Source organism: Marmota flaviventris, chromosome 11 (genome assembly GCF_047511675.1).
Source record: "Marmota flaviventris isolate mMarFla1 chromosome 11, mMarFla1.hap1, whole genome shotgun sequence".
Classification (NCBI taxonomy): domain Eukaryota; kingdom Metazoa; phylum Chordata; class Mammalia; order Rodentia; family Sciuridae; genus Marmota; species Marmota flaviventris.
Window position 1 is genome coordinate 5,067,175 of NC_092508.1, and position 26,634 is coordinate 5,093,808.

The 26,634-nt window shown below is 59.8% G+C and overlaps 1 protein-coding gene across 1 annotated transcript in view; it reads right to left on the reverse strand.

The window, feature by feature from the left end:
* Positions 1–26,634, reverse strand: part of Sh3bp4 (SH3 domain binding protein 4) — a 65,664-nt gene that overhangs the window by 10,895 nt on the left and 28,135 nt on the right. The window contains exon 2 of the mRNA XM_027956203.3: positions 2,744–2,986. Coding sequence (XP_027812004.2) covers positions 2,744–2,861 — 118 coding nt within the window. The 5' untranslated portion in view covers positions 2,862–2,986. The remainder of the gene's footprint in view (positions 1–2,743; positions 2,987–26,634) is intronic.

The following is a 26,634-nucleotide window of genomic DNA, read 5'->3' on the forward strand; positions in this document are numbered from 1 at the left end:
CAGGGCCAGACCCTTGCTCCTGGATCAAGGTGTTGGCCCAAGGCTAAGTCAGAATTGCCCCTGGCTGGGCCCTTCTGCTGCGGGATCACAACAGCAGATCTGCACCAGGCGGGGGCTGGAACGAGAGGAAGACAGCGGGGAAGGGGGCAGGAAGCCCGCTTTCCCCCGGAGGCCCGCTGCCCGAGTCTGCCGAAGCAGACCAACAGGACAGAAGCACCACTAACTCCGAGGTAGCGCAGTTCTGTGGGACCCGGGAGTCTTCAGATTAAGGCCCAAAGACCCGCAGTTACAGTGGGTGAGCAGACACAGCCACAGCCAAGCAGAGGTGGGCGCACCAGGGTGAGCGCTGGGGAGCCCAGAGAGCCAGCGGCCTGTCCGCAGACCCTTCCTGGCCCCTCGGCTGTACTCCTTTCCCCTTCTGGAGGGAGCACCCTAAATTCTTCCACCCAGCAAGGTCGGGTGGTACCTTCCCAGCTGGCTGGGGGGCTCTGGCTCCTCTGACCCACCCCAAGGAAGAGGAATTCTAGCTTCTCCCCCCTCCTTGAGAGAGGAAGAGTGAGAAAGATGGGAGGGCAGGATTCAGACAGTCTGTGCTTCCTTTTGAGGTATCATTTTCTAAGCCCCAAGAATGGCTTTGAGGGAACAGGGAGTTGGGTCAGGCTGAGGCCAGTGGACTTCTGGGTCCACCGGCCTCTCTCCCGTTTCTCCGGCAACACAGACCATACTATTTCCTCGACACATCCACTGGAAATAAAAATGAAAATCCAATGAGACTTGCACAAAGCTCGCCAGCCTTTAAAATCCTGTTACAGTCCCTCCAAAGTTATTGCCTCATTATTGTTCCTCTGGAGTAATTAATTCCCCTACAGTAATATCTCCAGTATTAAAAAAAAAAAAGCAAAGCAATTAGGCATGCGTTGTGCATAGCCTAACGCGTATCAATGCGAATTATCATTTTAGTTTTGCCAGACTGAAGAATGAGACGGCTTTACTTAAAATTCCAAGCACTCTCCTCGGAAGAGAAGCACAACACACTTTGCCCAAGGATCAGACACAGCCGAGGGGAAGGGCCCTCCTCCTGTGGGGACCCCACCGAGGTGGGCTGTGGTGGCACTCTCTGTATGTGGCCTCCATCAGTCACTGCCAAGGGGCACCCTGGGACACAGTGCAGGCTGCCGTCCCATCCAGTGCCAGAAATCCCTGTCGAATCCCATTTAATGAGGTCTGGGGAGCGTGCCATATTCACAGTTACCTTGATCTTAATACCAAGACTTCCCTGGACGTTACAAGTCTGGTGCACTGAATGATGCATTTTCTATCCTCTGCCCAGGTTGCCACAGCAGAGCACTGATGAGGGGAGAAGACTTCCCGGCAGGAATCCTGGCTGCAGTGTGCACTCCCTGGAAGTCTGCACCTGGATGGTGCATGGGCAGCTGTCGGCCGGCCCTGGCCTCAGAGGGTCTCACGTGGGTGGAGGTCCTGAGGTCCCATCTGACCTGATTCTCGGCTGCCTTCTCCACCACTGAACTGGCCCTGCTCATGCTCAGGATTATTATCATTATTTTAAAACACTGGGCTCTGTACACTGGTTGCTTTAAGGCCCATAGCACTCAAGTTAGGCTCCTGCTCTCCAGCTTTAAACCTGCCTGTTTGGCTATAAAGTAAGAAAACAAAGCCCGTGATCAGGCTGAGAAGTGAATGGCTTGGTTGTTTACGGTGACCTGCATGAACCCTGCTGCCGACTACCCTGGCGGTCCAGGTGCTGGTCTTATTCAAAGTGATGCTCGGGGCAGCAAGTGTAAACCAGGGACAGGACCAAGGAGGTGCTGGGGATGCGGTGGAGGGCAGCTGCCAATCAACGGGCAAGCAGCCAGGCTGCTGTGGACGCAGGGTGGGGGCACACATGCATCTGGAGGACTGTGCTGAGTGTGTGTCAAGGGCTAGGACTGTGGGAAAGTCCCTCCTGCCCAGCCGTGCTCCAGGGAGGACCTGGGTGATCAATTGCGGCAAATGCTCAGAAGGCCAAAGCCACTGACAATACGGCCACTGCTGCGGCTGCCAGGGCACTAGGGAGCACGCGACACTGGACGTGGCCTAGTGAGGGCAGGGTGGTTGCCGAGGAAGCCGGAAGTCTCCAAAGTGTCTCACGATTGGGGTCCTCCTCAACCCAACCTTATGAGGCCACCCGCCAGCGAGCCCGGGTGACTGAACCCTGTGGCCACCTTCTGGACACGGGGTCACACGATCCAATGTGGCTGGCCGGCTGGTTCTGTAAAGCTGAACCAGCACCCAGGCATGTCCACCTGGTCACCCCGTCTATGTCTGCTTTCACTGACCGGCTGTGGCAGAGAGCTGGAGGCCAGGGCGAGACTGACATAAAGGACAGACCCTGCGAGGACAGGTCTGCCTCCCTGCCCCAGGCCACCTCCTTCTCTTCTGGTGGATCCCAATATTTCACCTACTTACAACACCCTCCTTTCCCTAGATGTCAGAACCACCAAGCTACTTACTGTCACCAATACTGTCACCAAGAGACGTGTGGACAAAGGAGGGGTCCCATCAAAACCGCCTCCCCACACCAAACACCCAGACCCAGGGGCCGCCGTTGCAGGGAGGAATTTGTAACAGGATACAGAGCTGCAGTTCAGCTGAGCGTGAAGCCGGTGCCTGTTGGGTAGAGGGGCCCTTGGGTCTGAGGTACCGGCAGCCCCAGGCCTCCCCTCCGTGGCTGACCAGGGCTCACCTTTGACATCATTAAAGCTGGTCTCCGAAAACCCCTCACTCAGGTCGATCAGGGTCCCCTCCGACTTGCACCGAGGGAGGCCACTGGAGTTGGCTGCTCGGATCCGCTGGGCCGCCATCTGGAAACCCTGGGCCAGGGGTCCACTAAGGGCACATGTCTCTTCCTCTGCTTCCTGGAGCAGCAACGGTGCTTCTGTCTCAAGCAACCAAGCTGCGCCACGGCAACTCGGCAGCGTGCTTCTTCCTGAAAGAACAGGAGGAAGAAAGTTCCCTTGAGCAAGAGCAGCCTGGCTTCGAGGGTCCTTTCAGGGGAGGAGGGAACACTCCAGGCCATTCCATGAGAGGCCGTTTCTCTTCTCCTGGCCCGGGAGCACAGCGGCCTGCACTGTGCCCACTTTGTGCCATCTCCTCAGCCCGCTGGGCACGCGGCCACTCCTCCCGGGGCACAATGGCGCTTGTGAGATGTGCCCCAGCACCTGGTCAGCCCATTCAGCAGTCAAAGGACGACACAGGACCGTGCAGGCCACGCTGCCAGACCCAGGGCTCTGGAACGCACAAATGGCCTCGTCTGTCCGGAGGGCAGCTGGTCCTCTGGGAGGAGCAGTGTGGGTGACCTGGCACCTGGGCAGCAGTGAGCGGGCAGCGCAGCTGCTCTCAGGGCCTGGAGGGGTGCTCCCTGCCACATCCCCAGCCTCGGGCCCCAAATGAACGTGGGAAGCACAGTGGCCACGGGGATCTGCAGCGCGGCACGTGCACGTGAAACCAGGGCGCGTTTACTGACCCTTGTGCTGCTCCCAGGCAGGGAAGGGGCTCTGTGGGAGGTGTCTGCCCTCGTGAGTCAGGGACACAGGAAGGAAGCACTGGGAGAGGGTCTGGACACAAAGAAGGTGGCTGGTGGCTTGTGACACCGGCAGCTGACAGAGGGCAACTTTCACCCCACGTGGCCCCAGGTTCCCTCTGCCAAGGTGGCCACTCAGGAGCACCCGAACAGCGCGGGTGTGCCTCGGGGACACGCAGGCCCCAGCGCACCTCTGCAGGAGAAGAGCGGCTTGCACGGCAGCCTGTGGCTCTGGCACGCTGCGTGCTCAGCGCGAACCCTGCTGAGCTTCCGCCCCATCTGTGACCCGGGGCACAACAGCACTGACAGAGCAGGTCTGTGTGAAGAGCCACGTGAGCCAGGTGCAGGGACAGGGAGCAGCGTCTCCGCGATCGTCACCTCTGTCACCACCCCAGTGGCCGAGAGACCAGCCCTCAGCAGCTCTAGTGAGGCTTCCCCGTAATTGCAAGACCCCAAAAGGACGCACTCCTGCACCACAAGCTCTCCAGGAGGGTGAGGGCCGTGCGGAGAACTGCATGCAGCCCCCGAGCTCTCGGGCTGGCGCTCCGGGCTCTCTGGACGAGAGGACTCCAACTTGGTGCTGGCGCAGGGACAGGTCCCGGAGCAGGGGCAGCCTCCTGGTGGGGGCCAGAGGCTGCCCAGGAGGTGCGACGGCCAGCTGGCATCTGGTGGGGCCGGCAGGGAAGGATGGAGCTGGCTGAGCTGGCCTGGCTCCTCCCTGCGGTGCGGAGAAGCCCCTGGCGCTGCTTAGAAAGGCGACTTAGCGCTAAGTTAGAACCGTGCCGTCTTCTTTCAAAGGCCACGGTGAGGGAGGGGCCAAGAGAGCTACTGGATGACCCCCTTCCCTCCAAGTCCTGCGTCACCCAGGAGTGGGGCACGTCTGGGTGGGCCAGCCTTGTCCAGGCAGGTGAGCGTGGCCAAGGGAGAGCTGGTCCTGCTGGGCCGAGGGGCAGGCACTGTCCCATAAGCACGGGGGACGCACGTGGAGGTCAGCAGAGCCACCCAGGATCAACCCGAGGAGGGACCAGAATTTTGGATTCCCTCTCACGACCACGAATGTGGCCTGGGGCAAAGGCCAGGCCTCAGGGGTGGGCAGGCACAGAGACCACCACTGTGCTCCCTGGAGGGGAATCAGGACTCTGTCAGGGGCAGAGGCTGGACCTTTGCCCCGAGTCAGTGCTGAGACAGAAGCAGCAGCGCTGGCAGGTAGGCAGAGACCTGCAGTCCTCCAAGAGATCGGCGGCACCCACAGAGGCTGGTGCCTGGGGCCTGTAAGCCGTCCTCTCCTGCCCTTGGCTGGAGAGGAGCCAGGTGCTGAGGCTGCGTTCACAGCACCGACGCTGGCCTCAACGCACCCGTTCACACACAGCCCTCCTCCCACCCGTGGGCATGTGTCCTGCGGGCCTCAGTGCTGTGTCCCCAGAATGACAGCTTTTTCTCCAGGGCTGGTAGCAGACTGCCCTGGGACAGGGTCCTGACACTACCTCCAAGCAAGGGCAGGGACACTCAACTCCTAAACAGCAAAGAAAGAGGCAGCCAGCCGCAGTGTGGAAGAGGCCTGGCTGGCTGCGTCCTCACAGACCTTCCCTGACCAGTAGGAGCAGGGTGGGGGTCAAAGGTGAAGCTGGGCACATCCCCAAACCCGAGCCAGGTGCAGGTGGAGAAGCCCACCGAGCAGCCCCCGGCCTCCCTGGTGGTGGGGTCCTCCAGCCTCTCCTGCTCCTCAGGCTCCTCGGTGCCCGCCTGCTGACCTTCTCCCCAGCTCGGAGCTCACCTCTCCTTCCCGCCATCCATCCCTTGCGGCCTCTGTTTGCTCAAAGCTGTCCTCTGAGGTCATGCCACTCCCCTGCGCAAAACCCTCCAGAGGCTGCCCACATCTTTACAAAGCCAGGCTCTGCGGGGCCTGCGTGCTCCTGCCTGCCCTCCTGCCTGCCCTCCGGTGCGTCTGAGGCTTCCCTCCACCACACACCCCACCCACGCTCTGCCCTGCCCTGCCATTCCCCAGGTTGGCACATGGGCCCTGGACCAGCCCAACCCCCATGGGCTTCCAGGAAACCCAGGGCCTCTCCCCCTCCTCCCAGCTCTGCGAGTCCCGTGACTCACGATGCTGCCTCTGCTGATGCTGCCCCTGCGAGCAGAGGCTCCAGGCCACTCGGTGCCACACCCCTGAGTGCTGTTGCTCTAGGAGAGGGACAGGGCCACGTGCTCACCCAGCTTCAGCAAGAGCACGGGAAGGCTTGCTAACCTGTCTGCCCTGTAGGGAGACGCGTGTGTGTGAAAATGTCTGCATACAGCACTTTCCAACATCAGGAAGGCAACATGAAGGGGCACTTAGCACCTGCCCTCCGGAACTCGTGCCAGGAGTGAGCAGGCGTGTGACCGGAACGACCCCAGGAGCCGTGAGCTGACGCCCGGGCAGTCTGGGCCCCTCGCAGCACAGGCGGACCCGGCTGGGCTCCAACAGGCCGAACCACAGCCAAAAGGGTGGCTTGAGTTTCCAGGGCGCAAACCAGATCCTGGGGCTGGTCCCCAAGCTCCTCCCCCAGCCCGCCACCTGTCACTGGCAACTCCTGCAACCAGCCCAGAAGCCAGAGCTCTCTCCTGGTCACACACACCCTGGCTGCCCGACTGTCCGCATGACCTCCGCCTGCCCGCTCTGAGCACCTGCACGCTGGCTTTGACCTCGATCAGTCATCTGCTCCTTCCTGCGCCCAGCTCTGTGCTCCCCTCAGTCAGTGGTCTCCGCCAGGCCCACCCCCACCAGGACTTCTGAGCTCTCCAGGCCCCGTGTGGCTGCTCCTGCAGCCTCTGCCCGGCTCCGTGCGGTCCCTGCAGGCCCCAGCCCCCAAGCCTGTCCACTCCAGGGCCTCTGCACAGGCTCTTCCTGCAGCTGGGAAGGCCCTGCCCAGACATTCTCCAAACTCCATCGCTCACCACACAGGCCCCAGAGCACCCTCACCCCACCTTTTTCCTTGCTTACCACCTCTAGGGTGCTGTCTCTGGTCCATTTCCCCAGGAACCCCAGCCTATGAGACCCAGGACTGTGCGCCTCGGTTCCTGCCCTGTGTGCAGCTGGGGCTTAGACACAGGGAATGAGTCTAAGCAGAGAGCAGTGGTGCAGAGGTTCTTCTGTGGCTACCCTGGGGTGATCTGCAGGCACCCGATGGCTGATGCGGGTTGACCACACCGCAGGCTGAACCCAGGAATCCTCCTGTTCTTGAAATCTAGGCTGCATTTCTAAAACACCAACAGGGTTCACGTCCCCGGATGGCCTGGCTCTACAGGCCTGGTGGTTACTTCTCCCGAAACCTGCAGCCACACGGCCTACTCTTGGTCAGCGTGGCCAGCATGGGTCTCCAGGCCCCGAGGATAGCAGGTAGCCGCTCCGTGGGCCTCTGAGGGGTGGAGGAGCAGGAAGGGGCACAGCCCCATCAAAGTCCCAGTCCCACTTAACACTAGTGAGTTTTTCTTCCTTGTGTCCAGGTCAACACGTTCAGAGAAAAGGTAGACCCCAAGAACGAGGCCCCTGAGCAGTGGCACTGTGTGCAAAGACAGAACCACGCAGGCTCTAGTGAGAAACCCAGGTGGCCCTTCTGCCCTCGCTCTGCCCGAGACACAGTCAACCAAGCCGACCCAGAAGAGGCACAGGACGTGGGCAGGCAGTGAAGAAGGCCTCGTGGGCCTCTATGTGCCAGGGGTGGGTCCCGTGTCCCACAGCCGTGAGCGAGGGTGCGCAGAGGGCAGCACTATGCTGGGGAGCACGGGAACACTGCCCTGGGTGCCGGTTCCATTCATGCCCCGAGACCACCGGTCCCCACATCTGCTCGTGACGTGGGAGCACCATGCCATTCCTCAGGCTTCCTCCAGGTTAGCAGCGCAGCCTGGGCTTCCTGGGCTCCAGGCACCAGCCTCTGCCCACAGAACCCCTCACTCCCCAAACAAGGTCTCCAAGGAACGCCTGTTTCCAGGAAGTCACTCTACAGGACCACAGGGCCACCGACCACCACAGGTCAACACCCCAGCTACCTCCCACAGAACGACAGCAGAGCCATGGGCAGACCTCCAAGTCTACGACCTGGGCAACGACCCAAGTGGAGAGCCCCGTGCTGCAGAGGGGCCCCACCCCAGGATGCTGGATGCCGCCTCCTTCTCAGAAGAGCAAGGCTGGGGACAGACTTGGGTACCTCTGGGGACAGACTTGGGTACCACTGCCCATCTGGTGAGTGTTCGACCCATGCCCTGCCCTCTGGGTGAAAGAGTGAGCCTTGTAGGCAGAGCCAGGCTCTCCAGCCCCTGGTGTCACATCCACCTGGGCCCTTGTACAAGGTCACATCAAGGTCACTGGGCACCAACTTCTAGGAATCGGGCTCTGTGGTTGCCACTAGGTCCAGGGAATTAAGCACAGCTGGTTCTGAGGAGCCCACATCTAAGACAGACAGCCACAAAACCGTGGGCTCAGACAGGAAGGACAGCTGAGGCTGGCCGGTGACTCGCTGTCCCTGCAGAGCTGGCAACAAGGATGACCTGCTGCAGGCTCTCGGGAGGCAGAGGCCAGCAAGCCTGGCCAGCCACTGCCCCCACTGGCTCTCTCCACCTTGGAAGGTGAGGAGGCTGGGGGGCTGGGACGCCAGGAAATCCGAGTGGGGGTGGGGTCACAGGGTCGTGGTGGGGGTCACAGAGAGGAGGGGAGGAGGGTGATATCCCTCCACAGTGCAGCCTCCTCTGCCCACGTGGTGCCTAGCTGTGGGGCTGCTACCACCAGCACACTGGGCTCCCAGTGCCTGAAGGACAGGAAGACCTCGGAGACTCCTCTCCCAGCAGTCTGCAGGAGGCAACCCCAACTCCCTGGACACGCCTGGCTCCCCCTCCCGTCCCTGCTCTGCAACCCTCTCATTTGCCAACGACCCCCGATCAGTGCCCCTTGCAAAGAGAAGGCCTTCTCGGGCCTGCGCACACCTGGCTTCACCTCGGTCTTCTCCGCATATGAGCTGCCCTCGCCCCAGCACCACAGCAGCTTCGTTCCCAACTCCCGGGTGCCCTTGAAAGCTGGTCACCTGGCTGCTCTCCCCACACCCAGCATGTGCTGCTTGGGGCCCTCGGTGGGTGGACGGAGGTCTCCTTCCTGTTCATGCTTTAGGGACCACGGAGGCCCTGGGGAGTCGGCCCCTCCCTTCCCTCACTGCCATCAGCTGGGGAGACCACACCCCAAAGGACACCCACAGAAGAGCAAGGGGCTCCCGCAGGACAGGACAGCAAGGGCAGGGTTCCCCCGCATCTTCTGGGCCTTCAGGAGACTGAAGCCCAGCGCCATGGCGGTGGCTGATCGCGTCATGTGTCCCATGGAGGGCGCTCTGCACTGACACCCAGTCTGTCCCCATTGCCCTGCTGCTCAGTGAAAACCAGAGTCTAGGGACTAAGCCACGTGTGGCCCAGAGAGGGCCGTCAAGTGTGAGATTCGGAGGCCACTCGCTGCGATTGGTGGCTCGCGGTCTGCCCAGTCACGTGAAGGCCGACCCACCCTGTGATGCAGCCCACGGCCCACAGGCCAGCGGGAGGGTCGTGTGATCAGCCCAGACTAGAACTCCCCAGCTCTGGTCCCCAGCCAGAGACCAGGAAGAAAAAGCACAATTATCTCTGAATCATAGTAGTGGCGAGAGGGGCTGGTCGCGTGCCTGGGCTGGCTGGCGCTGTCCAGGGGCTCCTGGCTCTGAGACACACTGCTCAAGGCTGCACCAGGGCACAGGAGGACTTGTTTCCGGCCCCAGTGGCCGATGTGCCAAGTTCCCTAAAAATTACTACCGTGCTCCAAGTTCACTCGTGTTTGACAACTGTTTCCTACCTCCACCTCAGACAGACGGACAGCTGTCCTAGGACTTGAGTGATGTTGACAGCTGCTCCCCTCTGGAAGCAGCACAGCAGCCCCGCCCCACCCAGGTGCAGAAACTGAGCTGCACTGAAAGTGGTGTCCTGGGCGTGGCTGGGGCTCAGGGGCAGAGCGCTTGCCCTGCACGAGTGCGGCACTGGGCTCCGACCTCAGAACCGCGTAAAAATAAAATAAAGGCTAAGGGGGGGTGCATCTCCAAGGGTCTTTCCTGGGCAGAGCCCACCCAGGAAAACAGCTGAAGGGGAACAGACCTGCACCCCAGCATGCCGACACTTTAATGGCATGCAGTCTGTGGGGCACTGCCTGGTAGAGGGGACAGTGTAGGGACAAGGGTCCCACGGCCTCATTCCTTGGTTGGTGGGCTGACCAGACTCACTTACTGTGCCTCCAGCACAGTAAGCAACGGACCAGATCCTGCGACGAAGGACAGAACTTCAGTCCTGAAGGGGCCCTAACCAGGATCCTAGCCAAGATCTCCACAGCAGTGAGCACCAGCAGGCCACACCTCACCAGGAGCCACTCAGGGATGAAGGACGGCAGGTTCCTGTTCCTCCTCCCACCCCACTGCCCTCAAGGACAACTGTCCCTAGGGAGCGGAGGACACAGAGTGTTCACAGTGACGTACAAGTGGAAGCAGCCAATCACCCTAGGCGCACTGACGTGACAGCTGGGGCCACGGCACCTCTCATCGAGATGCCACTCATCTTAGAATCCTTAATAGAATGGGAAAACCCATACAGTGCCATGCGGACAAAAATCCAAATTTTACCATGAAACCTATTCTAAGAAGTGTCCGTCTGCTAGAAACAGCCAACTCCGCACTGGATGCTGACATTACTAGGTGACAAATGGGGTTAACCTCCTTCTCCTCCAGTTTTCTTCCTTTTTATAATTAGAAAGTGCTTCTCATGGCGTAAGTGCCCATTCATGTTCCCACACAGCAAGCCTTGTCCCCAGCAGGCTGTGACCCCACAAGGCCATTTCTGTGCAGGCACAGAGGTCACAGAGGTCGGCTGGAGCAGTGATCCTGAACGCTTTCAAACACCCTCTGAGTGTGCGGATGGAAACTGCCTCCCAGTCCAGCTCTGTGGCCTGGGACGAGTACGTCTGTCCTTCTGCTCACGCCTATTTCTCTGGGCATTATGATGCCACCACGCGTGGTCACAGGCCACCAGAGAGAGAGCAGATCTGGGAGGGACAAAGCGACGTCACCTCCATGCACACTGGTACAGAGAGACACAGGGCTATGCTGGGCTGCTCTGGGTCACTGTCTGCCGACGTTCACAGCAGCATCCACTCCTGTGGGACCACGACAGCCACCCAAGGTGGAAGAACTAGTTCCCGTGGGCCATTCTTCTGCAGAGCCCCGTCAGTTGTTTTTGCCTGTTTTTTTTCTTCCAAATGAATTTTAGGATAATGTCATTAAATGTTTCCCCACCACCACAAAAGAGTAACCCGTGGTCACTCGAGGGTGAATGACCACGACCTTCCAGGAAGCATTTGGCAAGTGGATTTTTTAAATTTTAATTCCACTGGTAAAAACTAACATCTTTATGCTATTTCATCTTTTCTTCAAGAAATATGGTGGTCTCCATTTTATTTTATTTTCTGTGAAGGGACATGGAGTAAGTTAAACAGTGGGGGTCAAACAACCTCTATTGCAAAGACTCAGTTCTGCCGTTGTGGTCCAAAAAGAGGCAAATGTCTGCAGCCATGTTCCAATAAAACTTTATTTATAAGCTTAAGTGGTGGGCCCTGATGTCAAGGCTAAGAGCGTGTGTGACTGATGGACTCAGCGCTTGGCTCCCCCAGCTCCTGGCTGGGAGGCTCAGGGCAAAAATAAAAGAAAACATCTCCAGAGCATTTGAACTAGATGTGGGTTTTGCTGCTGTTTCCACTGGGTGCCATCTTTTTCATATTTTATTTTTAGGGGATCACTGCTGCAAAAGAGAAGTCGATGACTTCTACATCTAGGCATCTTCAATGCAGCACCTAAATCCTGCCTTAAAGAAACTCCTGTGGAGCATCAGCACCCACATGGACGGCCTCTGCCCTCTGCCTCTTGGCCCTTGGCCTGCCCTTCTGTGGGTCTCTGCATGGCCGCCCTTCACCATCTCTGACTCCCTTCACCTTCCTGGACCTGTGGCTTCTCCCTCCAAGGACCAAAGATCGCACCTTTGGTTTCTTTCCTGTAGTCTGGTCAGTTATCAATTAAAAATATCACATAACATTTCCAACTTGAAAATTTAATTTCCTGTTCTTTGAAACGGGCCTCTATCCAGCGGCCATGTCTGCTATGGCATGCTGCTCTCGGCCCAGAGGACATTCCTTCCTCTTCCTCCTGCCCTCAGGTCCAGGCCCCCGGCCCTGGCACTACTGCAGCCAGGACTGATATGCCAGCAACCGGAGGGAAACCTGCTGTCCCGTGTGCCACAGCAAAGCAGTCATAGCCCCTCTGGCCAGCCCCGCCCACCCCCTGCTCTGATGGTGGGGAATGGCCACATGTGAACTACCCACAGAGTAGGAGCTTCATCCCAGGCAACCGTGTGTCCCCATCCTGCACCCTCTGCACCCATCCTGCAGCTCTGCGTCACTCGGACACAGGATTCCAGAGCACAGCACCCTGGGGTGCGTCTCTATGTGGTGGCACCATTCTGGAGAGCTACCTTGATGGGCAATGCGCTACAGACAGGCTACCTGAGTTCTGGTGTAGCCAGAGCTTCACTCCACCCTTCAAACCACTGGCCTCCGCTGAGGCACACATTTGTGTTTCAGCCTCCACCCCCAACTGTCCCCTTGGGTCCCACCAGAACACCCCAAGAAGCTGCCATCAGCTCCTCTGTCACCCACCTCTCGCCTGCCAGAATGGCCTGGTGGCTTACACAGGCTCACAGTAAGTTCTTTGGGCTGAGACTGGGCTCAAACCATCCTTGCATTCCCACTAGCCCTGAGGAGACCCCCAGGGCAGCAGCGAGCACTGGCCCACGCTCTCTGCAGCAAGGCCAAGGTTGGCAGCTCTCAGCCATTGCCACCCGGGGAAGCCTGGCCTATGTGCCTCATGGTTCCCATCTACCAGATGGAGGGACAGACCAGCGAGCTGTCCACAGACACGGCACTGTGCCAGTGAGCAGGACTGGCTCACGCCTGGGCCCCGTGCTTTCCCTCCACAGGTGTTCCAGGTCTGTGCAGGTGGTGACAACTGTGCTTTGTGCGGCCCTCCTGCTCTCCCGCGGCACCAGCAAGGTCTGCAACGCAAAGGAATTATCCAGGCTGGGCTCCCAGGGGCCTCAGAAACAGGGCCGTCGAATTTCTCTAGGGCCACTGTGAGAAAGCCCAGTGGTACATTTCCAGAATACAGAATGTAGCCTTAAATGTCAACGTGGGATAAGGGGGCAGCTGGAGGGGAGAGCAGGATGGACAGCTACAGGCAGTTAACACTCGAGTGGAAATTCACAGCCCCTTGACAGGCAGGAGGGGAGAGGAAAGGGCCACCTGGCCATGACCAGCAGCTGAGCACCTGCCACCACCACTCAGCCCTCAAAGGCCTCTCCACCACAAGAGAACAAAGAGAGGGGGGACAGCTAGAGGTGCAGTTCTTTAAATAACCCAACAGGAGACAGTGAAACCTGGGTGAGGGACAGGAGGACTGTGCACCCCGCAGTACTCAGCAAAGAGGACCCAGGGGAGGGACCTCGCGCACTAGGGGATAAAATGCCCAGGTGTCCCGGCCACCCAGCACCGATCTTGGAGATGGTCAGTAGAGCTCGCTTTCTGCTGCACCCTGTCCGTGCCTCAGTGCATTCTTTGGGTTTCAACAGGTGAGCGTGTTTGAGCGTGTTTCTCGGTCACAAATCCTAAGTGCCACCTCCTTTTGTAGCTCCAGCATGGCGGGCTGGGTGTCGGGAAGGTTTCAGGACAGCCACTGCACCTCAACCCCAACCAGGGGCTCAGGGTAAGGACAACACGCCGGCAATGCTGTGACAGCACTGTGGCCAGCCTAACTGCCACCAGGCAGGGAGACCAGCAGTGAGGAGCCAGAGTGTTCCACTGTCCCAGTGTCCTCTGCAGGAGCTGTGTCCCCTGGAAGACACTGATTCCCAAGGCTGTAAACACAACCTCACTTGGAAATAAGGTCTCTGTTGATGACCATGTGAAGGTGAGATCACTAGGGCCCACTAATCCAGCGCCACCACCATTCTCACTTAGAAGGAGAAAAATGTGGGCGTAACATGCACAGAGGATGGTGTGAAGCCACAGAGAAGAGGTGGCTGAATGCCTGCCACGGGGTGCCTGCACCAGAGCCCGCTCTGTCAACACGGATCGGAACTTCCGGCCTCGGGCGGTGAGACAGAGCAGCCCTGCTAGTTGAGCCACCCAATCTGTAGGGCGGCTGCGAGCTGCCCAGGGTTTGGTCAGCAAGGGGCTGTACATCGGACGGGGTGCTGGCCTGGCAATGTGCGGCCCCCCTGCTCTGCTCATGGGCCCCCAGCCCAACATCACCCAGGGACCTCTCAGCTCTCACCACTAAGTGGCCGCAGGGGAGGCCAGCTCGCACCGCCAAACACTGCGTTTGAACACAGTCCCCCTCCTGACTGGGTGGCCCCTGCTCCCAGCATGCCTCTCCCTGTCCCTCCTTGTCACCTCGAATAGGACTGAGACTCCAAGATGTGCACAAAGTCAGACTCAGACACAGGACGAACTTCACCCTCCCCATGCTTTCTAGACACACTCTCCTCAGACCCCAAACCACGGCCGACGCCCAGTCCCGCTCCCCCACATTCCTGAGGGATGAGTCCTGGCAGCTGATCACACTTCAGGCCCAGAGGGCGCTGAGTTAACGCTTGCTAAGCCGCCTCAAGAGCCACGCAGAGCCGTGTCCCAATGGTAGCTGACAACTAGGGACTCCAGGACAACGGCACCCGGGACACTCACACCACGAGACACCCACAGGCAGGCACAGGGCAGACCAAGACCACGGAGCCCCTCGGGCACCACGGCACAGCGGGAAGCTCTTCTTCCAGGATGACCGGGGCTGTTCGGGTGGGCGGCCAGCACAGCGGCCCACGTGCCAACCGAGACCCTCACTAGCAGCGAACACGCTGCCCCGCCCGTCCCTGCACTGCAACCTGCACAGCGGAGCAGGAGCAGGCCGAGGCAGAGCCACGGGACAGTGGGCAGAGACCCCACCTCTGCCCACAGCGGCAGGCACGCCCTGTCGACGGCGGTCAGGGTCTAACCGCGGGGCTGGCACGAACCGAATCTCACCTTTACTGAATCAAGAGGCGGCACTCTGGACAGAGGCCAAGGAAGGGGAGAGCTGCCTGGACACCTCTCGTGAGCAGATCCGTCCCCCGCAGGCCGACCCCTGCAGCCTGAGATAAGTCAGACGGAGGCCTGCCACGTGCTTCTGCCCCAGCCCCACGGCCCGGCACAGGCCCAGCCGCTCCCCTGGCCCTCGGTGAGGTTAAAATGCCCTCATGTCCTCCTCGTCCTCAGATCGTAGTGGGGCCGAGGCTGGGCAGATGGCAAGGCACAAAGTTGTCAGATGGGCGTACAGAGGTGCCCAGGGAAGCAGGGCAGGAACAGGAGGTGCAAAGAGTCAGGGACACACCATGTGGCCAGCAGGTGCAGTCAGCAGGGATCTGGAGTGTGCCTGGGCTCAGGAGGGGTCTGGGGGCTCCCTGGGCGCAGGCAGAGGAAGAGCCCCCCTCACAACACAGCAGGAAAGGGCCCTGCTCAGCCTGGGGACCCTGGGACGCTCAGCTCATGCCTTCCTCAGGCCGACACGTGGGAACAAGAGAACAAGGAGGGAGACCATGGTGGCCCAGGTGCCTCCTCTGGCCCTGCTGAAGAAACTCAGGGAACAAGTTCCCAACCATCTCCGCTGTCACCAGCGCACATAGAGCCTCGTCAGCACACTCAGGCTGTCTGGGAAGACTCGGGGTCCCTCTGTGGCCATCAACCCCTGACCTGTGCTGAATGCAGGGGGACCCCGGGGACCTGTCTACTCAGGTCCGGGCCCCGCCTGCCTCTGCTCAGTCAGCTGTCCACAGGGTGCTCTGAGCAGCGGCCAGTGCCTGTGACACCCATGCTGCAGAAGGAAGTTTCAGGTTCCCGGACGTTTGAAACCCACCAGCTGCTCCGCTGAGGTCACAGCTCTGATGTCCCGTGCTCCCCTTGTAACAGGGTCTAATCACGTCAACGTAACTGCTGATTTACTGGCCTGTCTCTCCGGCCACATCACAAGTTCTGGGTCGGCAAGGACTGAGTTGGCCCTCCCAGCTCCCACCTCCAGCCAGGCCTGCCACATGGTGGGCACCACTCCACATGAGTGGCTGGCACAGAGGGCTGTAGGCCACACGGGAATGCAGGCTGCTGGCCTCCACGGCCTCACTTCTGCCTAGGGCAGGCTCAGTCCTGAAGCTCAGGCTGCCAGAGGTGGGGCCCCGAGTTTCAACCCGTGGTATCCAGCATTCACCAGGAACAGAGGAAAGCAAGGCCAGGCCCGCTCCCAATAGCCTGCAGACACGCTGAAGGCACAGGCTGAGCAGAGAGACCAGAACACGGGGGCGGGGGGCGGGCTGGACCGTGTCCCCCAAAGCTACCTCCTGAGATGAGGAGTGCTCACCCAAGGCAGGCGCACAGACAAAGCTCTCAGCTGTGGAGAAACCTGTCAAATCCTTCCACCTGCCCTCGGGCTCAGGTCTGTGGGGCCCGGAGCTGTGGTCAGTCAGGCCACAGGCCCATGTCATCTCAGGATCCAGCATCGCTAGCAAACCCGGTGTGAATCACAGGTCTTTCAGCGGGGCCTCTGTGACACGTCTCTCCGCAGCAGAGATGGACAGATGGACACCATCTGGGTTTCCCACAGGGAGAAGGGCTCGGGGGCCTGTGCTAGGTGCTACCTCAGGCTGGTTCTCCTCACGGTTCTCACAGAGGGGAAAGGGCCCCTGTGACGGGAGCCAGCCGAGGGCAGCCTGGAGAAGCCCTGTGGTCTCCACTCGAGCTCCTAAGGAACATTATTCTTTTTGCACGTAAGAAAGGAACCTGGGAGGAAAGCGCTCTCCTCCAGCCCCAGCTGTAGCTCCTCTTGGTTCACACCACACTTCTGGTTCTTTCTGGAACATTCTCTCAGGCCTCTTGGCAGAGTCCAGTGCCTGCAGCCGACAGCCTGTGCAGCGCCAGGGGGCCAGGCCGGCTGGGCAGGGAGCCGCCTTCCTTCCAGGGTGTAAACATCCTGCAGTGGCCAGCGGCTGTCCTCCCTCCCCACCTGCCCTGGAAGAGAGCCCAGCTCAGGACTCACTGAGGCTGAGAGGAGGGCCACAGAGCGCCCGCCCCGAGGGTGCTGTCCCGGGTGAGCCTCCCGGGGCCTCACAGCCTCCCGCTCCTGCAGGTGTCCTCTCCCCTTCTCTGCAGATGGCTTTTGAGGGCACCTCTTGCAGGTGTGTGCTCCCAGCACCAGGGCGTGTCCTCCCACCTCCCTCGGGAAGCTCCTCTCTTCTGCCTGCCCAGGGATGTGCAGAGGCCCAAGCACCGGCTTGTGCCCGGCCTGTGACCTGGCAGGCATTCTCCTGGGGGCCTGTTCCCGGCCACCCCACCCCAGAATGGCTCCCCGCAGCAAGCAGCCCTCTGAGACTTTCTGGACACAGCCATCCCCCACCCCCTGCAAAGGGAAAGTGACAAGCGGCTAGGCCGACAAAGGACAGGGACAGCAGCCTGCTCCCCTCTCCACGGCTGCGCCTCTATGTAGGGCACCATGGACAGGAGGCTGGTGGCCGGCACGGGTGCTACGTGCTCGGTGGCTCCGCTCTCGGGTGTCCTGCATCCTGACTCACCCGCTCCGGGGCCAGGACAGGTGGCTGCAGCCCAGGATTAGTGGTGGAGCCAGAGGGCTGGGACAACAGCTGCACGGGACATGCCTGTCCTGGCCCTCCCAGGGGTCCCGCCGCCACCCAGGCGCCGTCACACCAGGAACAGACAGCGACAGGACAGTAAGACTCCAACCAGGGGAGCTAGAAGCAGCCCCCGCCTGGACGTGAGGGACCCGCACAGGCCAGTCTTTGATGATTCGCCCTCTGCGAAGACACTTCCCCCGTCTCCCGGCCTCACTGTCTCCCAGCCTCACTGCACTTGTCCCCAGCCCCGCCATCCCCCGGCCTCACCGCACTCGGTAAGACGTGTGTCAACCTCCAAAGCCCGAATCCCAGCAAAGCAGAGGCAGCACTGAGGCCAGCCTGGGCCGTGTCCGAGTCAGGCTGGTGGCTCCAAGAGCTGGCAGGGGTTCCTGGGCACCACGGTGGGTGTCCACTCCATGGGCGAAGACAACATGTCCTTCAGGATCCCAAAGGGAAGGGGACAACTCACAAGGGGTAGGTGCAGGACACCCTGGGAGAAGTGACGGCAGGGGAGAGAGAAGGGTGGGCAGCATCTGGAACCCAACAGGGACCCTCAGTCCAGGGAAGGGCGTCGGCCTCAGGCCCTGCTTCAGGGTGTTGCCGGCTCCCTCCTCCCTCCATCAGCAGCCAGGAGCCCCCTGAGGCTGCTTTCCACAGCAAGCCGCCCCGCCCAGGCGCCCTGGCGCAGGTGGTCCAGGGGCACGCAGCTGCCTCAGTCTGGCCTCTCCACGTTAACACCCAGTGAGTCTGCAGGGGGCACACCAAGCACAGGGCTCTGTGTGGCATGCAGGGTGATGAGCCCTGGCTCTCGGGAGGGCTGAGATACTTGGGACCGATTGGGGCTCTTTCATGGAACTTGGAAACCGGGCAGCTCTTAGGATGAGATCAGAACACCCACACACTATCAATCCCAGAAACGCTACTGAGGTTAGCCAAGGGGACAGCAGCCCGGGGTGCAGCGCAGGTAGCAGGTCACCAGAAGGCAGGCCACCTGGCAGAGGCAGAGCACGGGCCCACGAGAAGGGATGCAGTCCTGACGTGAGCCACACAGTGAATGGGGAATGTCATGCCAAGAGCCAGGAGGTACTGATGACAGGCCAGACTGGGCCATGGGACTTGCAGGTGTCCCTCGAGGTGCTGCCACATCCAGTGTGAGCCAGGAGCAGCAGAAGTCAAACCATCCGAAGTGCAGATGGTCCACATCTCATGATGGTGCCGTGTCCTGATAAACCCACCAGGAGTATGGATGCCACAGGTCAAGCCACCCTACCTGGGGGCCATGGCATAAGGAGCATGCAGCGGGCAAACCCACCACAGGAAGGTGGGAAGGAGATCAGCCCTGCCAGGAGGAGGGAGGGGGAGGGAGTGACTGGGGGGGGGGGGTCCCCCGCAGGGGGTGAGACAGACAGGAGTGGCCGTACTCAACACCACGGATATCCTAGATACCACTGAGTGGGGACACTTTGAAATGGCTCATTGCCATGGCAACCTCACCTCAACAAAATTTTAAAAAATAACAAACTCTGTAAAGAAACAGTCACTTCCAGGGTGGGGAGGCGGCTCAGAAGCTTGCTCAGCACGTGCAAGGCCTGCGCCGTCCCCAGCATCACAAAAGAAAGAATAAAAGAAGGGGCATCTATGTGGTCCAGAGGCACCGTGCCACCCAGGCTGTGACACGCTGTGACTTGCCTAACTTCAGGAGCAGCTGGGGCTAAGACATCACGTATGCACAGGGAGGGCCGTCAGAAAGACGTCTGTATTTAAAAAGGTGTTCATCGGTGCCTGCTCGGTGACCGGGAACACACCACCTAACGACAGAAAACCTGTACGGGTAGGAGCCGGCTGGTCCTGCAAAGGGACAAGCCACAGCCAGAGTGCAGCCAAACTTCACCCACGTCGGCACCAGGGAGCCGTCATGGGTCAGAGACGCTGATGGAGCCCAGAGTCCCACGGCAGCAGCACCCAGTGGGGCAGCGGCTGGGCCTTTACGGGCCCTTCTCAAGACGCCAAAGCAGCTCAACCCACTAACCAGACTGGTGTGCCTAAAAGACAGCTGGGGCCCTGGCGCTAGAGGCACCTCAGTGCAGACAGGTGGCACCTGGAGCCTGCAGCTTGTCACCGTCGCTGTGGTTCAGTGCCCCAGGGGTCCTCATGAACCTACCGTGGAGGCGGCAGTCATACAGATGTTTTGTCAGGTAGGAGCTCAGGGACGCCAAGATGGTGATCACAGGGTACAAGGAAAATGCCACTGGAGGACGAGACAGGGAGAGGAGTCCTCACGTCCCCAATTACGCCAAGTCCCATCACCATGGCAACCCCGCCACTGAGGACTTTGCCCATGATGACCCCTACTGCAGGTTCTGCATTTTAAAGTGACCAATGGGGGAGAACTGGACGGGACTCCAATCAGGGATCATAAGGAACCAAGGGGAGTAAATGGGTAAGGTCTTCAACCTGGTCCGTGTGGGAAAGAGACCTCTTCACCTACCTGACAGAGCGCGGCTTCCAAATTCCCCTTCAATGCATCTGTTACTTCAGCTCCATCCTTTGTTCGGGACACAAAGAACCTGGACCCCAAGTGGACACCCCAACAATAACATTTCTCATTCCGATTTTACAGATGAGCAAACTAAGGCAGAGCAAGGCCTTGCAGCTGTCAGTCACCAAGATTTGAACCCAGACCCACCCAGTGTAGCTCCAGAGTCCAGGCTTCACCCCAAGAACCACACAGGGAAAGAGGGGAGAAGACGCCCAAGAAAGGGACTTCTGCTCAGTAAGAACAAGCAGCAGCTCATCCTGCTAGAGACCTTTCTGCCATGTTGCCCAACAATCTGCCTAGAGGATGTTTAGTAAAAAAAAAAAACTAGTCCCTGGCCTCCAGGGTGTCCTTGACCAACTTCAGGAAGTTGGAAGACAGGGCAATGGCCCTTCAGTGGGAGCCCAGGCCCACTCAGCCGAAGCCTATTTGTGTGAGATATCTAAGAATCTGTGTAGAAACTCAGCTGCCCAAACTGTTTTACAGCACCTTGCATGCAGACGCCCTGTGGGCAAATATCTAGGCCGGGCTCAAGTTACACAGAGTCTTTTGAACCCCAGAGATCAAAGCCAGCTGGGAATCTGGAGTCCTTCCACGCCCGGTTGGTTCTGCTGCTATCAGGCAACTCCTTCCTCGCTGGCCAGTGCCAGAACCTCTCCTGGCCTTCCACTGTGCGAGCCCGTGGTTAGCCTGGGGACCTTGGTGCCGACACCTGGGCGGTTCCCTGCCAGCAGGCCACCTTGGATGCCTGGCTGTTCAGCCCCTCAGAGGCACACTTACCTATAAAACAAGGCCCCTAATGAAAACTCAGCTCCACCCGCCCGCCCTTGAGAAGATCGAGCAGATAATCCAGGAGAGCTTTGTAAACTGCCAATCACTGTGCAAATTTAAACATAAAATTCGCCTGCAGAAGAGTTCTTCACACACTGGACGGTACCAAGTGCTCTCTCAAGCTTAGATGTCACCACATCTGGCAACAGCCCCAAATCACATCATGTAAAACCCTCCTACTTTGGGAGTTTGTACCTAATTCCTTTTCAAATCTGCCAGAGCACCCAGGATCCCAAATAACTCAGGAGGACACCTCTCTCCAGCCACCCGTCCACTGACCACCTTGTAGCAACCTGGACCTGCCCTGGTTTGTATTAAGGATCTGCAAAGCCCCTTCACCTTCCAGGTGTTGTTCAGAGTAAGCCCAAGTCCAAGGAGTCTCCACAGGTAATAAGTCAGTCTGTCCCCATTCTGTAATCAGACAAATACAAAGGCCAGAGAAGGAGTCACACAGGGGGGGTCTGCCTCTCCGGAGCACTGAAGCTGGGGGAGACACTGCTCCTCCCAGAGGCCGCCCCAGCTTATCTTATCTCAAGTTGGACGGGCTTGTCTTGGGCCTCTTCCCAGGCAGCGGCTATTAACTTGCAGGGTACAAACCCTAGAAGGATCTGATAGGGCCCGGGCCAGCTGTGTAGGAAATGAAGCACCTATAAAGGTGGGTGCTTAACTTCAGGGGCTTCACGGACCCTCTTGAAGGACTGTGCTGGGGATCAAGAGTTCAAGATACCCACGTGGCTGTGTTACTGATAAAAATGGCCAAAGCCTGGCCCACTGACCACCAAGGCCTCCGTCAACCCGGAGCCTCTGCTAGTGCTTTGTATTCTTCATTAAAGGCTGAAGCCCAAGAGAGGCTCTCACACACACACACACTCACACACACACACACACACACACAGAGCAGTGTTGAGGGGACCAGGGGCCAGGACACAGGAAAAGGGAAAGGGCCAAGCTGTGTTTACTAAGAGCAAGGTCCAGGGCTGCCTGAGGATTCTGACAGGGAGCCAAAAGGGACAAAAGCGAGGTGACCTCTGCCCACAAATAGTCAGGGGGCTGGGCATAAAACCAAGGGCAGAACCAGACAACCCCATGCTGGGTGACAGCAGCAGTGACTCTGGCCTGGTGGGCAGTACTAGAAGGCACAGCGAGACCTCAGCTGGGCCACTGGCCTTGAGTCTTGGCTTCCTCCTCTGCCCAGTGCAGAGCTTGGCCTGGTGGCCTCTGGACTCCTTTCTGGCACACCAACTGTGGGGCTCTGGAACCAGCCTCTACCCTGGGGGCACGTGCCAATGGCTCAGCCAAATCCCCCGGACCTGACCCCAAGACCCAGTGTTGCCCCTTCCTGCAACCAGCCCTCCCCCAGGCCTCTTGGAAAGAGAGGCCCCGAGGTACCAACTCTGGCCAATGAATCATGTTATCTCTCCTCTGACCCTGGTGACAGTTGGGACCAAAAGGGCAGCCGGATGGACGGTCAGGGCCTGGACCACCCACACCCTCAGTCTGTCAACACCACGCTCACAGGGAAGGCAAGCATGGCTGCTTGGGACCCTCGATAAACGGATGAGGCCCGGAGAGGATAAAGAACTTGCTCAAAGTGATGGGGAAGGGGCAACCTCTGAAGGACAGCGAGGAACGTGGGAAGGGGACAGGAAGCACGGGCATAAGCACAGATGAGGACAATTACGTGCCACCTCCTCGATTCCCTGGGGGCACTAAATGGGGCACCTGGCCAGATACACCTCCCCAGGCATACTGCCAGTCTGGAGGCCCCTGAGGACCTGTCCCCCCCTGATGGAGCAGCAGGAGGCGCTGCACACAGGGGAACGAATCCACAGCTGAGCCAGCACCGAGGACTGGCTCAGAATGGTGAGCGGGTCCAACCAGCTTCTTCTGAGAACCAAGAATCTCCAAAGCAGCCCGCGGGCAAGTCCTGCAAAGGCCTGCTATTCGGTGGCTGGTGGCTATCCCTGCCTGCAGCAGCATAGCTCTCACGGGGAGCAGACAGTAAGGGGCTGGGCCCCCGTACCCACTTCCAGGGACCTAACTGCTTACCACCGGGCCCCACCACCTCAACAGCTCCAGGGCTGGGACCCAGCCTTCAGCACTCGGGCCTGCAGGAGGCACTCGAGATCCAAACCATAAGAAAACCAATCGGTCAATGACTCCCCACAAGGTCCAGACTCCCCACAAGGTCCAGGCAGGAGGCGTCGAGCGAGGGAAACAGATGAGCCCAGCTGCCGTGGGCTCCTTTAAGACCATCCACCTCACTTCTTAACGGCGTTCTTCACTTTCACATAAACCCACCATCCCATTAAAGGCAAACAAAACAACTCCACCTGTGCTTTCTCACTTCTGTGTGGTCCATGTTGTGGCTATTTCCAGTGGCCGGCATGGGAGTCTGGGGCACAAAACTGCCCACCAGCTTGTGTGCCCTCCCAGGTGCCAGTTAGGGAGGCAGCAGGGGCAGCCTGGGGTAACCTGGTGGGCACAGGTGCCATGAGGTCCTGAGGTTCCTTTCCCCACCTCTAACGTGGGCAGGGCAGGCAGCGAGGTTCAGCGCCTGAGCAGTGGGACGTCACTGGGGTGGCCACAGCTGGAGCTTGGTCCCAGCGCGACAGGGAGGTCAGACCTTGCAGAATCTCAGCTGCCCACCTGCTGCCCCTGGCCGGTGGCTGGTGCCCCTGCCGGCTGTGCCCTTCGCTGCCTCAGGGTCCGAGCTCCCCCCAGGGACAGCACTCCACTCCCTCCTGGGCCCCACCTCAGGGTGTCGCAGGGACCTATGGTGGGCACAGCGGGATCAGCACAGGGACCTATGGTGGGCACAGCGCAATCAACACCAGGCAAAGCCTGGGCCCTCGCTGCAGGGATGATGCACAAACCACAGCGAGGCGCCCGCAGAAGGGAGCACAGAGGAGACCCTGGAGACCTGCACCATGACCTGGGGCGCAGCAGGGTGTGAATTCTAATGAGCACCAAGAACACACTGAATTTATGTGGGGGCGGGGCACAAAAACTGGCCCCAAGCGTCAGAGTCAGTGGATGATCTTCTAAGTCACCGTGATGACCAGCATTCTCCCCTGAACTTCACCCAGGGACGCATCCTCACGGCGGATCTCTAGTCCCCCTGCTGTCTTGGGGCAGCAAAGGCTACCTCCCCAGAGGGCCCCAGGAAGCCCCCTGCCCACGATGGAGGCCTGTGGCACCACCCTGGCCCAATTCCGCCCTCCAGCTTCCTCTTCCCAGACGTCTTGCTGGCAGAATGCCAGAGACAGCAACCACAGAAATGCCACCCAGGGGACTGCTGGAGCCAGAGAGGGGCCTCCCTCCATGAGCCTCTCCTGCAGCATTCGGGGCGGGTCGCTGGGCCAAGCTGCACCCTGTGCAGAGCCTGCTGCTATCTCCAGGGAGAGGCCAGCGTACTGCCAGGCCAGAGGAATGCTAGGAACGAGGGTCCTCCCGAGAGGCTCCACCACAACCCAAACAGCCCGCGTGTGCGGGGCCAAGGCCTGGGGCCGGCCAGGGCCTCGGAGCCCTGAATTCCCTCATCTCCCCACTAAAATCCCCCCGTGGAACCTGTGGCCGCCCCCACACCTTCTCTGCACCAGAGAACAAGTGGACGCTGGAAAACACAACATGGAAGACAGGAGAGAAGCCAAAACTTCCCCCAGCCCCCTCAGTGCAGCCCACCCGGGACCGCCCCCAGCCGTCCACTCTATCTGGGCTGTAAGCCCCAACATGCCCGGCGAGGAAGCCGAGCACCCCAGCGTGGCCTCTCAGCTCCCCCAGCCCCAGCCTCGGAGCTGCTCAGCGCCTCTGATGCAGCCCAACCTCCTCCACCTGGTGAGCGGCCTCCCTGTCGCTTTTGAACACAGAAAGGTGGCCCCGTCACCAGGACAACCTTGCCCAGGGGGGATCCTGGAGGCAGGCGCTCCTGCAGCCAGCCAAGAGCAAAGGCCAAGAACAGCTAGGAAAACAGCTGACCCGCAACCCGGCCCCTCCCCTCAAGCCCGCAGCGCTCCCTCCGGACAGTCCTGCTACTGCATTTCAAGGACAAACAAATGCTCTCCTGAGTGATCCCTCCCAGCACCCAGGACAGGGACAGTGAAGGTGACCTTGTAACGGTGGGGCCAGGTGGAGCTTGCTCATCACTGGGTGCCACTGTCGGGAAACTCACAACCTCTTACATTAAGAGAATAACAACCCTTTTGTGCAAACACAGAAGGACGGCCAACCTGTCCCTCGAGACGACAAGCTGGTTCTCGGCAGCGGAGAGCAGGAATCCACGGGCAGTAAACAGGAACAAAGGGCCATTCTGGGGATGCACAGGTGCCAGCTTTGGTGCCGCTGCACAGACGACAACTGCCCTTCCCATGCCGGGGACACTGCGGGCTGCCAAGGATGTGGAGAGAGCCACAAGGGAGTGACCTGGGTGGCTGCAGAGGCAGGAGTTTTAACAGAAGCTTCTGGAAGCCACTTCTCCCCTGGGCTCTACACACAAAAGGGGCCTGTCACCCTACAGATCTGCTCACCTCGGGGACAACACAGATGCTGCCAGGAGGCAGGCCAGGCACCAACTCACCTGGTCACAACAGCATCACCACCTCACAGGGGACAGTGGCTACCGATGGCAGAGGAAGAGTACCGGAAGGGACAAGAGAGGGGAGCCCCTGTGATCATGTTCCAAAGCCATCCACAGGTGAGGGAGAGGACCAGGCAGACCTGTGACGTGACACCCACATGCCCTCTTGGGCCCAAATGCTGGAGTGTTGCCAGCAGCAGGAACTTGGCCACCAGCCTCCTGGGACAGGGGCTGCAAACAAGGTCACAGAGGCCCCTTCTCAGTCATCCTGCATCCAGTGACCAAGGCAGTGGCCACAAGGCCTGCCCCACCCCATGCCCCGCTCAGGACAACTCCCAAGAAGCACCCAGGCCAGAGCCGCTGTGGGGTCACCATACTGTGGGGCCTTCACAGAGACAGCAGCGTCACAGGCCTGCCCCTTCGCCCCCTGCTTCCAGCCCAGTGGACCCTTCAGCCCCCACCCTCCCCAGGGAGCAGGGAGCCTGGTCTGTGAGGGCAGCTTCCTCTGCCTGCTCCCCCGCACTGTCCCGCTGACCTCCTGGCACCTGCCACTGACAATCTGCAGACAACGCTGTAGACTCCTTGGACGGGCCAGGTGGAGCCAGAGCGCACTTGACCCCTAGTGGCAAGACACAGTGGAGTTGAAGGAGGCCCACGAGCCACCCAGGGCCACCTGCACACAGGTCGACTTTCCAGATGGGCCTTTAGAAGAAGCTGGGACCTCACCTGTTGGGAAAGAGAGGGGAAGGTCCATTCCAGACACTTCCCATCTCTGGGCCACTCCCGCACCATGCGGACGTCCACTGTGCAACTGAGAGAGCATCACAGACCTTCGGAAGGCAGGATCCCTCCCAGGGGCCAGGGCGGCTGCTCAGTTTGCAGGACACAGACCCCTTTAGGGCTTCAATTCACGTGCCTCCCACGGGAAAGTCCATTCCAGGTGGGCACAGGTGTGCCAAGTGCTGAGGGAGTCACCCATCAGGACACAGAAAAGGATCCACTAGGGACCTTTATCTAGGTGACCATGGGCCTTCTAAACATGACAGCATGTGGAATCACAAGGAGCAGGAAATGAGACCCTCGAGTAGATGAACACGCCCAAAAGGCCACCCTGTGAAAGACACATCCCCAGCACAATGGACATTCCCACCCAACGCGGGGCAGGAGGGGCTGCGCCCACAGACAGCGGCCTGTCCGCCCAGCAGGGGGGCCGAGAGCCGGCACTGGGCACTGTGGGGAAGAAGGAAGGGCTACAGGGGGCTGAGGAGGAGAAAATATTCACAGCCAGCAAGCGCTTCTGTCTGCCCCGCCCCCCGCCCCCATCAACCAGAC